Source organism: Malaya genurostris, chromosome 3 (assembly GCF_030247185.1).
Source record: "Malaya genurostris strain Urasoe2022 chromosome 3, Malgen_1.1, whole genome shotgun sequence".
NCBI lineage: Eukaryota > Metazoa > Arthropoda > Insecta > Diptera > Culicidae > Malaya > Malaya genurostris.
The window spans coordinates 222,564,706-222,580,883 of record NC_080572.1 but is presented as its reverse complement, the minus strand read 5'-3'; the positions used below and the strand labels follow the sequence as shown (position 1 = coordinate 222,580,883).

Genomic DNA, 16,178 nt, shown 5'->3' with positions numbered 1-16,178 from the left:
CAAATTCAGTTTCAGTTTAGTTTAGCAAAAAGAAGATTAACCATAGAAAACCTTTTTCAAATCCACCTAATGGTGTAATAACGCCTTTCTATTTCATCGAAACAGTCTTATTAAATTTTTGTTTTTGCCTGTTTATCAAGATAATAATTCGGGCTCTTTTTGACACCAATTCATCCAGATTAATTGTAGTAGTTCGCAAAAGTATGCTTCATCGTTTATGTCGCATATTTGGCATCAGTTTTCAAATCAAGCGCTTGACGTTTGCGTTGCCTTTTTGTATAAGCAGAGTGATGCTAATATAAAAACCTGTTTTAATCCACCTAGTGGTGTAATGATGCCTTTCTCATATCAATCATACTATCATATAAAATACAGAAAAAAAATTTTTTTTCTTCGATTCTTAAAAGAATAACCGAAATCGATTTGTTTGACCGTCTACTGATAAAAACTATCAAATTGAAAAAGATTTGAGGTAGATTTAGAAAATTTTTTAAGGTTTTTCGCCATTTTCAGTGATGGTATACAATTTTTAAGCCACTTTACCCTATATTTCCGGAAACGGAAGTCGGATCCGCATGAAATTCAGGAATTACGCATGGGACCACAGGACCTTTCATTTGAACCTAAGTTTATGAAAATCGGTCACGTCATCTATGAGAAAAGCTAGAAAATATATTTTCATTTTTTTGCACATTTTACCTTATAACTCCGGAACCGAAAGTCGGATCCAAACAATATTTAGGAATTTTGTATGGGACTACAAGACCTTTCATTTGAACCCAAGTTTGTGAAAATCGGATCAGCCATCTCCGAGAAAAGTTAGTGCAAAAAAAACGTAACCTACACACGTACGCACATACACACACAGACATTTTGAGTACTCGACGAACTGAGTCGAATGGTATATGACACTCGGCCCTCCGGGCCTTGGTTCAAAAGTCGGTTTTCACAGTGATTGCATAACCTTTCTATATGAGTATTAGTGTCACCGCAAAAATGTATCTAAATAAAAAAAAGTCCCAGAAATCGACAAAGTTTTAGAAAGTCGATTTTTTAAAATAAATTTTTTTCGAGGTGACACTTTTGATTTCGGAAATCTCATGTCATATGGTGATTTTTCAAGATCGAAAATTTTCAAACCTTAACCGCCAGGCAGCACCCCTTACCCATCTCCGATTAAGCTCAAATTTTGCATTAGAACTTTTGTCTATGTGCTTAAACTTTTGAATAATACCGCTTCACGAAATCAGAATTGAGCCCATCTTCGAGAAAATCATATCTCTGGAACCAGTAGTCACAGCAATTTTATCAACAGTAGCTTTCAAACCATCCTAGGTTTTTTAAAATCGGTTAAGCCATCTCTGAGAAAATTGAGCGATAAAAATATCTTTGAAAAATGCACACACACACACACACACAGACATTTTCCTATCTCGTCGAACTAAGTCGAATGGTATATAACACTATGGGTCTCCGAGGCTCCGTTCGAAAGTCGCTCTTTTCCAGGAATTCTACTATTTTTCTATAAAGAAGAGAAAGACAAAACCGCATTTATTTCGAAGCCTGTAGTTATAATTCAGATTTTTATTTCAAACATCGCGATAAAAACAAAAATGTATAAGGCTTCTAGAATCAGAGGAAGCATCATAGTCTTAAATAAAATCTAAGATATTCTCTTTATGGAATCTTTCAAAACCAAATGATACACGAGAACTCAAGAAAATTTTTAACAAAACGACAATTTGGTTTGTTTTAATTGAAAGAAAAGTGCAGCTGAAGCACATCAAATACTTGTGGATGTTTATGGTGATAATGCTCCAACTGATAAATCATGTAGGGAATGGTATCGAGTTTGCAAGAATGGCCTCGCTTGAAGACAGGCCTCGCTCTGGCAACATAAAAAAAAATCGACGACAAACAGTTGGAGGCATTAATCGATCAAGAATAATTGGAAGTGACTCAACAAGCAGTTTCTGTACGAATAAAATCCAAGGGAATGATTCAAAAGCAAGGCAGTTGGATGCCTTTTGAACTGAAACCGAGAGACATTGAAAGGCGATTTTTCACTTGCCAAAGTGCCGCATATATTCATGATTCGAAGGTCATGTTGTGCATCTCGTGAGATCAAAAGTGGGTTATGTACTATGAGTTGCTACAACCAGGCGATACTATAACGGGCGATCGATATAGGCTGCTTGATGTTGATGCTTTTGAACTGTGCATAACGGGAAGAACGGCCGGAGTACAAGCAAAAACATGATAAAGTTTTTGTCCTGCATGACAACGCTCGGCCTCATGTCGCAAAAATCGTGAAAAAAAATATATGAAAACGCCATCATTATGCCGCACACACCATATTCTCCTGACATTGCTCCTTCTGATTACTGGTTGTTTCGATGGATCCAGCACGATCTGGCTGGTCATCGTTATACTTCTTTCGTAAAAAAATTGGCTTCAAACTTGGATCACCTCAAAAGACGAGACATTTTTTCAAGATTTAATTCGAAAATTACCTTAGTGGTGAGAAAAAGTAGTAACTAGCTATAGACGATACTTTGATTATTCTTTAAATTCTGTTTACTTTGAAATAAATGCATTTTTGAACACTAAAAAACGGATCGCATTAATTTGTACTCCCGATATTAATAATGAATACCTTCCGAATGATTTTAATGTTGGTCATATCTCAAATCTCTCTTGAATATTGAATCGTTGGTACATACATTTAACGCAGCTTTATACCGACTCTTCATTTTGCTTAATAAATCTTATGAAAAGTAATTCACTTGATTGAAATATGATCCTGTAGTTTTTTTTTTGTTTCATTTTTAGAGATTTTAACCTTTCACCTCTTCGGGTCAGAAAAACTTTCTGACCCTATGTGTGAGGTTGGGGATTGAACCCAGGTGGGAGATGTTGTAGATGTTTTCAGTAGGCATTTATGGACTTTAAAGTTTCTATGCTAGATTTGTGATGTAACACTGAAGGGGCTGGGGTTCACTAGGAGATTGATAGTATCTATTATCTTTCTCCGGACAGTATCAGCCTAGAATCTAGCTGTGTGGAATCCGGCGGAAAAAAATGAGCCAAGAATAGATCCACTGGGTTTCTGCTTCCATGTCGTAAAAGGCGTCAATTGTAGGAGTTTCTTTTTCCTTTCAGTTATCAGCTATTTTCAACGTTTCACTTCTGATTATTCTATTTTACTAAATTATCTCTTAATTCATCTTTATTTAACTTATCAATTTGCGGCTAGTTTCGGAAAAAAGTTTTATTTGGTATGTTTTCTTTTTCCATATTATTGCTTGTCTTTCAAGATTATAAAATGAATAATAAAAATCAACTATTGCGCAAATCCGTTAATATTACAAAGTTTATAACAGAGATAATATGTTATAAATATTAAAAAACTGCCCGGATCAACCAATGTAACTAACGCTCGTATCCGTACTGTTTTTTACAGTATTGTACTGTATTTTCGACTCAAGTACTGTGCACTTTTTTTAGCCTCAAATCTACTGTATTTTAATTTGTACTGTATTTTTACTCTGAAATGTACTGTATTTTTCACACTAAAATTTAATGCAGAATTTTAATTATTCAACCCATCGAATTTCGATCTGTACCAGTACAAGAACAGTAACAACACGTAGCGTTTTTTTAATAACAATTCTTGTTCAGAGTGCGTCACAACAATCAAGCGAAACTTTGATGATTAAAAAAAAAAGACAAATGTCTCACCCAAAAAGAAAATATATTCTAAATCAAAATCATTATCAAAAACATCCGCTTCTCAAAAAATATTATTATTACTTTCGCACATTTTTCAATGTTTGCCGAATTTAAAAATGCCCTAAAAAGGAAACAAAAAATAATTGAGTTTATGAACTTGCTTTGAACGATTTGTTTAGTCTTGTCAAGACGTAGAACCGTATTGAGTGAGTTTTACATGATATGCGAATACAACTGTGTGATGAAAACCGCGAAAAAGCTACCGCAGAGACGGTACTCGAACCCGAAAATAGCTCCTATCCTCCTAAATCGTTTTGCCAATTAAGCTACCCTGCATGTGAAACATAGAAAAAAAACGAACTAATTGAGGGCTGAAACACCTTGCGAAGGGATTGCTATTGAGAAATGACTAAAAATGAACGCCGTAGGGCACGAGCACGGCTGAACATGCTCGGTTCTTTTGTTCAGTTAGGCTGTTTCTACGTGTGTCTCACATTCAGGATAGTTTAATAGGCAAAACGATTTTTAGAAAAAAACTGTACTGTATTTTCAAAGTCGATGTATTGTATTTCCTTGATTTTTACGCCAAATGTACTGTTTTTCGTAAAAAAAATATACGAGCGTTAAATATAACCAATAAATCATTTTAATAAATAATTAAAATAATAAAGCGGAAATGATAAACAATCATGTCGCGCGTAAAATCTGTTGACATTTGTTTGGCGGTTTTAAATGATTTTACAACAATTTTTAGAATATGTCACTACAATGGGCCGTATGAATAAAACATAGCATGCTTGAATTTCGGTAGTAACCCGATCAACAAGCCGTAACAAGTTTATAACAAAAAGATAATTTGGCTGCAAGTACTGATATAAGTCTGGTCTCGTTAGTAGTTAAAATATCAAAATTTTCTAACAAGTATCAAAAAGGGAAATAATTTAGATACGATGTGTTGATCGGGAAATGCTACGTATGGATCACGTTCCTGTCAAATCATGCTACAAACTGTAGTATTTACTACAAGTTTTCGGTAGGTAGCTCTAGAGGTTGCTACTCGTGTGTTTGCTGATAAAGTGAAGTACAGAAATTAAAAAAGTGGCATTTTTTCAGATGTAAGTACGTTTCTTGCTTTGTGCATGCTTATGCCAGCTTTTCCGGCTCTGTGTCGATACGGTATGCAGTAAATGCTTAAATTCGGAAGTAGCATTAACTACATGTTCGAACTTGTTTTTTATTCATACCAAACCGCGTTATACTCTGTGAACTTTGTTTTTGAGAAGATACTACAAACAACAAACTTTACTACATTTTATTCATACGGCCCAATGAATCATCTATTTTGTCTAAATCATATTCACTCGTTTGTTTTGTAGCAGGTAATTCCATTTAGAATAAAAGGGAAGTTTTTATTCGTTATGCGAAAGTATTTCATATTTTCTTTTAGTATTCCCGAATGAGAACTGTGCATCAAGACTTCCCGGGACTTCAGTATCGGATATTGTTGAAACGTTCACTAGGGAAGTCAGTGAGTTTAGTGGTGCATCCGAGCATCTTGAAACCGGAACATGCTAAGTCGCACACGAATACTACCATTACAGAAATTTATACTCACAAATATCCTTCTCCCGTGACATTTGTGGAGTGTGCAGTAGTATATACGGCCTCCAGTAACAACAAGTGCTGGACTAACATCCCTTCCCATTCCTTAGCCGGTCTACGTTCAGGCCTGGCCGGCGCCGGTACTGATCGATGAATTCTGGGATTACCAGAAGATGTACATTGAAGGATGATTTACCAGTCCCAAGTCGGATCATCTCGAAATTCCTTGTACAATTTCAGCTAATCCCGATTGACATCGATTAAGCAGATTTTCGTAAAAGTCTACTGATGATAGCTAACGAATAACGATTATGAAACAGGGGCTTGGGTTTTAATTACGTATCCAATCTACAAAATTCACATCTTACTACTAGATCAAAAGTCGTATATAATTTACAGATTCAGAAACTTTGATGTAATCAACCAACATCAAATTTTGCAGTACAGTCTGAATCACAAATATGAGAATGAGAGTGTTTCGAGATTAAGGCGAGAATTTTTACTCTTGAAGGACCCAAATTCTGTTACCAGTTTCAAACCAGTTCTCGGTCGAATTCCTAAGACTTCATTTGCAACATTCGAGCATTTTTGTGGCATTCAAACTCAGCTGGCACAGCTCCGAGCAACTACATCGACGCTCTGAGAAGCATTGTTTCCCAACCGGGCACGCTACATTTGAACGCTCACTTGAGCGAATTCAAGTAGCTTCACTCAAGAGAATTCAAGATAACTACTAGCTGAGAACGAACAGTATGTCGTAAACTTCTTTAAATTAGGGGATTTCATCAGTAAAGACACTGTGCCAAACCTTACCGAATTTCCACTCTAATTGTGGTCAAACCGTTTGTTTGAAGCTAGTTCCTAATCTAGTCTTAACATTGTTGAACTGAAAATCGAGTCAGTTTTGAACCTTGTTTTTATATCAGGTTTATTTAAATCTCCGTAGGAGAGTGCGAATCCAACCAAGTTTTGTGAAAAGTGTTTGCTTGATGAAACTACTCTGGGTCAGTTTCCTTTTTTTCTCAAGCGAAAACGACATAACAGTTCGGCTGAAAAGTTCGTATCGTTTAATAAAAACACACATTTTTTTGCCAAAATTCGTTTTTATTATTCAACATAATTGCCATCAGAGGCGATACAGCGATTATAGCGATCTTCCAACTTTTCGATACCATTTTTGTAGTACGATTTGTCCTTTGCCTCAAAATAGGCCTCAGTTTCTGCGATTACCTCTTCATTGCTTCTAAATTTTTACCAGCGAGCATTCTCTAGAGGTCTGAGAACAGGAAAAAGTCACTGGGGGCCAAATCTGGAGAATACGGTGGATGAGGGAGCAATTCGAAGCCCAATTCGTTAAATTTCAGCATGGTTTTCATCGACTTGTGACACGGTGCATTGTTTTGATGAAACAAAACTTTTTTCTTCTTCAAATGAGGCCGTTTTTTTTAAATTTCGTCCTTCAAACGCTCTAATAACGCTATATAATAGTCACTGTTGATGGTTTTTCCCTTTTCAAGGTAGTCGATGAAAATTATACCATGCGAATCCCAAAATACAGACGCCATAACCTTACTGGCCGATTGTTGAGTCTTTCCACGTTTTGGGTTCGGTTTATCGCGTGCAGTCCACTCAGCTGACTGTCGATTGGACTCCGGAGTGAAGTGATGGAGCCATTGATATCCTTTGATATCTTTAGGGTGTCAGTTATCTCGATCAACTGCACTTTACGGTCATTGAAAATCATTTTGTGGATTTTTTTCACGTTTTCATCGGTAACAGCCTCTTTTGGACGTCCACTGCGTTCATCGTCTTCGGTGCTCATATGACCAGTACGAAATTTTGCAAACCACTTACGAATTGTTGCTTCGCCCGGTGCAGAGTCTGGATAACATTCATCAAGCCATTTTTTTGGTATCGGCGGCACTTTTTTTCATCAAAAAGTTTCATCTACACACGAAATTCCTTTTTTTCCATTTTTTTCACAATAACAAAAGTAGCTTCACTCAAAATGCAATATCTCACAAACTAATAATCAGACAGCTGTCAAATTTATACACGTATCTTTTGAGGGTTGGTACTAACTGAAAATGGTATGGATTCAATTCTAGTGGCGCCCTCTCATAGAAACTTTTCAGCCGATCTGTCAAGTGTCTCTAGCAGAGATAGCTTTACGTTTGCTGGTCGGTTTATGTTAAACTACTCAATGGCGTGGCAATTCAACATGAATTGCTATACACTGAAGAGTCGAAGACGGAACTTCAATAAAATATAAATTTATTTGATGCGGGTGTGACCAATTAATGTTGTTTCAAATTAAAAGATGGCTTTTTGGTCAATTGGTTTCTCATAAAAACATTCACTTTTCGTTAACGCCCAAAGTTTCGAAGTTTATATCTCATATTTTGATGGAAAACCAATTGATCAAAAAGAGCCATCTTTTAATTCGAAATTAAATATGGAAACAGTCGCTTACTACAAACCGGATCCTTGGAACCAAATGCCCAGATGACATTGAGAAAATCGTTGCTACCCAAACTCTATCCTTAGGTTTTTTGACGAGAATTTCTTTTCTGACAAGTTTATCTTTTGCTTTACGCAGACACCGATTAGAATTATTATTAAACTTCTGCTCGATCATTTTATTGTGTTTTCTGCTGATCGCTTTTGCATTCCCACGTTCAGCAAAACCATCCACATGTTTTGTCTCTTTGTATCAGATGTTGGAATTGATTCGTAGCTTTTTTTTGCAAAATTTCGTGAATAATCATGGGAGTATCATGAATCTCCTTTAGATTCTATAAATCAATACTTCCAATTTTTTGATGATTTTTCGTTGTTCTTGAAGTGCTCTTCTGACAAACCTTGCACCAAGAATCGGATTACCATCTGTTGTAATCAAATTGAGCAATGTTCGATGAATATGGCGGGTGGGGCTGAGCTACCCACTTCAGTGTTTCCAAATGAATGTTTGTGTCTTTCGAAACATAGGGTCTTGTAACCATAATGATGGCTTGGAAAACAGGGACAATTAGACATTATTTGTTATTAGTTGAAGTTTCGGTCCTCTAATTGTCGGAAATATATAGTGATGCGTAGGAAGACTTTCATGCAGTAGGTTAAAATTGATCTAACTTTAGATGCTCAAAACCTGACCACTGTTTTTTTTTTTCAACAATATAATATAATTTTTTAGGCACACTGTTTAAGCTCTAAGATGCCGGTTTTTTCTAATTTTAGTTAACGACTAACATAAAACTGTAATATTGGTGTTGAAATTGTCTATTCTCGAGAATCCAGCCTACAGCTGGCAATCCGCAGTGGTTGATGAACTGAATATAGCGTGTGTCTTCCAGATGACGTTGGTAAATATTTATGCTGGCCGCATCCTTTGGTCCGTATGGGTCCGCGGAAAACACCCCCAGGCTACGAAGACCCGGCGGGTGGCCCGCATGCTGGTCATCGATTGGAGCGGTCTTCCATTGGGGTTGATTGTTATGTTACGGAAGAGAATAAAAGAGGCATAGACTAGTAAATATTGTAGAAAAACGTGGTAAAAAGGGGATATGGGAACGAAATGCCTAGAAAACGACAGAGATCTAATTAGTTGACAACGAGATGGTGAAGAGACGGGGAAAGGGAGAACAGAAAAGTTAGTGACAACAAAAAGATCTAGTTAGTTCCAATGAAGATGGTGGACAGGACGAGGGGTCGATGTGACCACTGTTTGTACGTTTTTATTATACAAATTTTGAGTTTGTCCCCTTATATAGAAAATAAAACGGTAAAAACACTTTAAAAAAAAAATAACGATATATCTATACAGTCCTCAAGCATGTTAAAGTGTTCTAGGATGAATATTCCTTAGTTTTGTGCAGCTACAGGTTCGGAAAGCGTGTAATAAAAGTTATTGTACTAACAATTGCTCCTTAAGCAGGGTCGTTATTTAAAAGTCTCAAAGTCTCAATTCAAAAAGAAAAACCTTCCGGGAACCGTAAATTTGTATCTTCTACAGCAATGTGATTTAATATTAACCAAAAACTACATACCTGAGAGCAAAACGAAAACCAATAATTGCATCATGTTCCCGGTCACTTAACAGCGCTTCTCACAAGAGTTTTATTATTCACCCGAAAAAGAATAGTATTTCACAGAAATTCATCCAATTTTCACCACCCTGCCAGTCAGAAGTCCTTTCGGCTCTGGGGATTTGCTTTCACCTGACACCCAAGTTAAATTTTCACCATTCGTTTCTGGGAGCTCGCCGTGTTTTTTTTTCTTCCTCCAACAGCCACCTGAGGAAAAGATGTTCTGACGGTTGAAAATTACTTTCTGATTAAAAGTTTACCGCCCAAGTTTCTCGGGACTGGGACCGGTCGTCGTCGTCGTCGGAGGAGGAAACGTCGGGCAAGTTTGCGCTGGGGATCGGTTTGTAGCTTTTGATTATTCTTTAATTTTTCACTACATTTCTTTGCTAAACAAGTTTCACCAGGAAAATGCAGTCCCGAAAGAGTCTGAGTGAGTAGCAAGCAAGCAAAAAAAAAAACAAAACTAATTCACAACCTGTTAATTTCTTCGGCACTTTTGCGCTCGGCTGAGAATCACTTCCAGACGTTCGGAGGAGCGTCCCGTTTCTGTAAATCACTTCGGAGAAAGTCGGTGCTTCGCCGGGCAAGCGTTTTTATTTTCCTGGGAATGCGGGCACTTGAATTACAACTTGCACAGTATTTGAGTATTTGAAAAAGCTTCAGACACAGGAGGACGACTAGTTCGAGAATTCAATGGAACCCACTTGAACCGCGGATTGCCTGGAGATGGGCGATGCACACTTTCGGCGGTCTGATGGACGAATAACCAACTCGACGGTGGCTGGAAAGTTTAAGCTTTGATTTTTGTGGTTCGTTCGTCTTCTGCGCTGCTCTCCGTGGTTGGCGGCGATTGGCCTGTTGGGGTGCAATTCGATTAGCTCTTTTCTCTTCCCATATTGGAGGTCTGTGTGTGTGTGTCTTTTTTTCGGGGGCCTCAATTACCGCCTATTGCCTTTCTTCGGATGCTTTGATGAGGTGAGGTCCGCCAGCATTGGTTTCTCTGCAGGGTTCCGGCGGCCCGGCGTCTTCGGGGATGAATTTGAAATCAGGATGACCGATGGAATAATGACTGATGGTGTTCCAACAAACGAGAAAAAATGCCGCTAATTTGAGGTAAATGCGCACCAGGTCGTACGCTTTGAGTGTTATTAATTAATAATTGATTGGTACTAAAGCTACTCCATTAGTCGCTGTTTTCGATCGGACTGTGTTATTTAAAAGAGAAAGCACTTTTGTTTCCTGTTTTGTGATGTTGGGTTTATTTTAGCCACATGGTGAACTATGACAGAGGGACAAACTTTTACCTTCCCTAGGGGAGTGAACAGCCCTTTTTACTCGCAGTGTGACCTTAAGCCAGATTAGAGAAGGATTCCTGAAACCAACTTTCTGTTTGTTTTCACTTGTTCGTAAACCACACGAGTCTGTCATTAACCATAATGGATCCGTAAAGTATTTTCGTTAGGGAAAATGTGGTAGTAATGTCAGTTGTTACCGTAGTCTAACTGCTAAAGCTGCTGAGTGATTTATGTTCAAATTTCCTGAAGTTAAATATCGGTGTTTTAAAGCCATTTTGATTACTACTTATTAGTCACTTCCCTCAGAGATGTGTACAGTTCCTGAAAGCAGTGAACATGTTGTTGCTTAAATTTGAGACGATGTGACGAATGTTGTTATTTATATACTAAAGTTACAGATTTTACAATACTCAATAATTAGTTATTTCAGACTGTATACAGAATTACTTAATACTTCAATTTTCGTAAATTACTACATTGATCAAAAAGATCACCGCCGTGTGGCGCTTCCAGTCACCCGATTAGATATTTTTAGGTTGCCACATTTGTCATTACCAAACGAATACCATTCAGCAACCACCGAATTCGCCTGATTTGGCTCCCTGCAATTTTTTCCTATTCGGTTGACTCAAGAAAGCACTCCGTGGAACACGTTTCAGCACCCGAGATGAGATTATGGAAAAATCGCAGATGGCTCTGATGGCCATACCGAAAACTGAATACAAAAAAATGTTTCGAGGATTGGATCAAGCGCTGGCATAAGTTTGTTGCAATCGATGGGGAGTACTTTGAAGGGGACAATATCGATTTTGATGAATAATCTTGAATTTTTAATATTCTGAATAAATTCCCGGAACGTTTTAATCAATGTAGTATTTTCATAAATTTGATGTTATAAAATCAAATATTCTTCAAAGCAGATATTCTGTTCTGTTTCAATTCTTTTTACTGCATCCTTCATTATAGGGATGGAAATAAGCCCATTTTGCGCATGAAAATGTGAATCAAGAATTCCGATTGTGAATCAAAAAACCGAACACCGTAAATTTTTGTGTATCAAAACTGTGACTTGTATTGGGTAAGAAAACTAAAATTGTGAATATGTTTTAAATTATGGGAAATGAAATTGAAGACCTTTTTAAATTCTAAGTAAAACCAATATAATCTTATCAAAAATCATTCAATCATCCATGATAATATCTACAATAAATGTGTGATATGAAAAGATAATACACCCCTGCTTCATATACGGGAGTGGATTAAGTCGAACTCCGTTTCGCCGCTGTTACGCCGAATGGGTCACCGAAAAGGCTACTTAGCTTAAAGATTAATGCCAACGAAAGGATTTTTGAACTGAAAATATCGAACAGATAATTTATGGTTCCACTAATTTTTAAATATGATAAAATGATCATAAACGCAATTGCATTCAACAGTGGTTTGAAACGGCAAAAACGTGGACTTAATTCACGAACTTTTAAACCGTTGATCCGATACACATAGTTTCTTACGAGAACTCATTCACAGGCACCTTGTAATTTGATTACACTTAAAATGTGCAAAGCCTACTACGATAAAAGTTTATTTCAACATCTTTTTCCTCTAAGGAGATAGAAAAATCATGTCTTCTACAAAGTTTTAGAACTTCTAACGAGTAAAAACTTTGCTGTAGGTCTAGCACAAAAAAATTCGAATATATAAAGCATTTTTGGTTAAAACCTCTTAAGGGGGTTCGAGGGTGGTGGTTGTTGTTTAAAGTCAAAAATACGATTATTTTTGTAATTCGTGATTTTGTAGCTGTAAAACCTCTCCAAAATTACAAAGAACGAAAAGGAAAACGTTGGGGTCTGGTATTTTAAATGTAGAAAGTGGGTGCAAAATTTAAAAAAAAAAACATTGATGAAATAGTTTTGAAAGACGATAGACATGGACTTTCAAAACCTGCTTTCTAAAATAACGCGTTCAAAGTTTATTGTCTAGAAAATCTAAGGAAACAATTTATTTCTCTAGGGACCGCGTAGGGTCTAACACTTTCGAAAACAAACATATTTTGGCATGAAAAATGCCTTACTCTTAGCTTTATGGGGCCGGGTGTCAATTAAAAGTTTCAAAAATAGCCGCGTAACCTTTTTTCGTCATAATTTTGAACGGTAAAAACTCAGCCATTTGTTGATGGATTGATATAATTCAACAACCAATCGATTCGGAAACTTTCAACTTAAACATATATGGCAACGTCGTTTCAGTATTTCAATAGCATACTATTTAAAAATGGTTAGAATCGACCTATGTTTTCATCCACCAATCCCAGTTGTACAAAATGACGTCAACTTCTTGTTCGGCATAGGAGGCCTTGCGTCATGCATAAAAACACCGCATCGTTCTGCGTAGTATGAAGAGGAATCTATAAATAATTCTTTGCCTAGTTGATATTTACCTGTGAATGAAAAAAGTAGCTCGTTTTGTGATCTGATGACTGGATTGTATATGCGTTCACTTGCTGGATTTTCGCTTTTGCATTATGTGTTTGTGAAATTTCTTGTTGTCTGCGCCAAACCGTGTTCGCATCATATCATCTAGCTATTGAAGAACCGGTTCAGCGTGGTTACCGATTCTTTTGAAATATCCCATGTATTTAGCAAATTTTTGGTCGATTTTGCTATTAAATGTGCCTTACACTTCGCTTCCCGAGGCTGGGTGTCAATTTAAAACATGCAAAACTAATCGCGTAACATTTTTCTGTCATAATTTTGAACGCTTATAACTCAGTCATTAGTTGATGGATTTATATAATTCAACAACCAATCGATTCGGAAACATTTAACTTAAACTTATGAGATAACGTCATTTGAATATTTCAATTGCATACCATTGAAAAATTGGTTTGAATTGAGTATTTTATTTAGGTTCTCTGGTAACTATCAGGCAACGAATCTAATTTGCAGTGCTTGTTCCTCGATGGTTTGTTAATGGATTTTCCTCATTTAAATGATTCCAAAGCTTCAATATTGTGAGCTTAAAAATGTTTTAATTTGTCAACGGATCGGTTTGCATACTTAAATCTCCATTCCCATACGAACAAAAAACAAACCTCATAGAATTTGGTTAATGATCGGTTTCAGTTCAATTATTATTTGCTTCAAAACAATAAGCTGGCTGATGGCTACACGCGTTGTAACTATGACAATGTTCATACACGTGTGAATAACATCAGGTTACAATATGAACAAAATTTCGGAATTTTGCTGCGTATCCATTCCGTATATTCTTAATATGCCAAAGCGAAAATCAATGTAAGTAACTACATTTTTTATGCGGACTGTTTCACATGTTTTCTTCCTCGTATTGTTGCCATATTATTCACCGACCTTTTCCGAAGATTATCGACGATTTTGAAGAAGGATTAATAAAATTTCACTATTACTGAGTGTAAACTCCAACACAACATTTTTCATTAAAATAAATAAAATCTTCGCTTGGATCGATTAACTGTTTATAAAATTTAAAGGTTTAAATCTTTAGGTTATTTGTATCTAAAATTGAGCTTTCAAGTAGCTTTGAATTCATCAAAGTTGACTTCTAGTTAGAGGACGTTATTCAAAAACTTAACAATGTAAGAATTTGTGGAAAGGGATCAAAATTGAATAGAATCAATTATCAAGAAAGAATCTGATTGTCAATTTTATCATTCGCTAACAATTTAAGCGCTTAAACTAGAGCAAATTTGTAATTAGTTAATTGAATAAGTTTTTAGTTTAGTGTATCATCATCATTATCATCTTGTATTTATTATGAAGATCCTGGAAACGTTATATTTTTAATGTTATTGTGCTCGGTCGTGTCTTGAACACAACCCTCTAATTTTTTTATAAATTGCAGTTTGTCATAGTAAAACATTTCAAAAAAGTTTTGCCCTACCCGCCCATTAAAATCCATTTTTTATACATAACTTTTTTCGAAATTGTTTTCTATGCTTACTATATTCGAAACAACGATTAAGAACTAGCGGACCCCTGCACACTTCGTAGTGCAATAATATTAGAATAAATTCAAATAAATCAAAACTAGTTTCAATGAATTTTAGTGGCTATTGAAAAAGACAGTGGTTTCCAACCTTTTTATAGCGCGGACCACAGGTTGGGAATGGCTACTCTGTGGTCCGTGTTTCTCCATTTTTGGTAAAAATATATGAAACCGATGGTACAGGTAACAAACAATTTTCCATATAAAAAACTCGAAATTCACGACATAAAACCCTAACGATTGCCCTTGAGCTTCATTGACAGTAACAGAAAAGTTCAAAATTTAAATGTCGTATCAGTGCGTGTGAAATTGTTCCCTCAATAACATTTGCTATTAACCTTTTTAACTTTGTACTTATTACTGTGCTTTCCGCATGTGTTCTTGTAAGGAGTGTATCGAAATGTAGTTAGCAACATTGATTATTGAATAAAAAAGCATAAAAAAACATATTTTGACATCAGTTTTCGCTATATTGTAGAAAAATTACATTTCAATGCATTTTACTGATTATTTTCAAGAAAATCCTAGTTTCTGTGAAACGCTCGCACTTTGTACTTGACATTCTTCATTAAATTCTGCACAGTTACTTTTGTGACTTTCCTGGTGGCATCTGTCCCGTTTTTTTAACTCCTGCATGTTTTAGGACACTGTACCTTCCTTTCGAGAGTGCCGCTTGACAATTGCCCAATACCTTTCAACTGGCCGAAGTTCGGTGGGTTGATGTCCTTTTCCACGAATTGTACATTATTTTTTGACAACCACTGTAGAACGGAGTTGGCGTAGTGGGCTGAAGCCAAATCCGGCCAGGAGAGAGGAGAAGCCTTATGCTTTTTGTACAGTGGCAGCATTCTCTTCTTCAAACATTCTTCCTCGTACACCTTGGCGTTAATTGTGCCCTTCGTGAAGAAAATCGACGACCGTAAACCACAGGTACAAATTGCTTGCCAGACCAACACCTTCTGCCCAAACTTTTCCATCGCCACCGTGGTGTCAGCGTCGTCCAGGTCCTTGTACACCGATTTCGTATAATATTGTGGTCCGGGCAGCGCTCGAGAGTCTTCCTTGGCGTAGGTTTCGTCGTCGATCAGGATGCATCCGTCTTTATTCTGTAGAATCCGGTTATACAGTTTTCGCGCTCTTGTTTTGGCCTGAACTTGCTGTACCAGAGACTTTTTCGGCACCTTCTGATTCTTGTACGTTTTTAGGGAGTTCCGAACTTTGATTCGTTGAATTATCGCGATGCTGGTGTTGAACTGCTTTGTCAAATCCCGCGTCGACGCCGATGGGTTTTTCCTGATGTACTCAACCACTTTTAAGTCCCGGCCGGGCTGGCTGGGACCCGTTTTCCTAACGGATCGGGGCAAATCCTTCATGGAAAGGGTCTTACCGAACTTCTCGATAATATTTTTGACACTGGTGTGGTGCACTTTCACGAGTTTTG

At 36.8% G+C, this 16,178-nt stretch overlaps 1 protein-coding gene across 1 annotated transcript in view; it reads right to left on the bottom strand.

Moving 5' to 3' along the window:
• The window catches only part of LOC131437456 (uncharacterized), a 33,465-nt gene extending 23,303 nt beyond the window's left edge, over window positions 1-10,162 (bottom strand). The window contains exon 1 of the mRNA XM_058606824.1: window positions 9,381-10,162. Within this exon, the coding sequence (XP_058462807.1) occupies window positions 9,381-9,414 (34 nt within the window). The 5' untranslated portion in view covers window positions 9,415-10,162. The remainder of the gene's footprint in view (window positions 1-9,380) is intronic.
• Window positions 10,163-16,178: the final 6,016 nt, after the last annotated feature.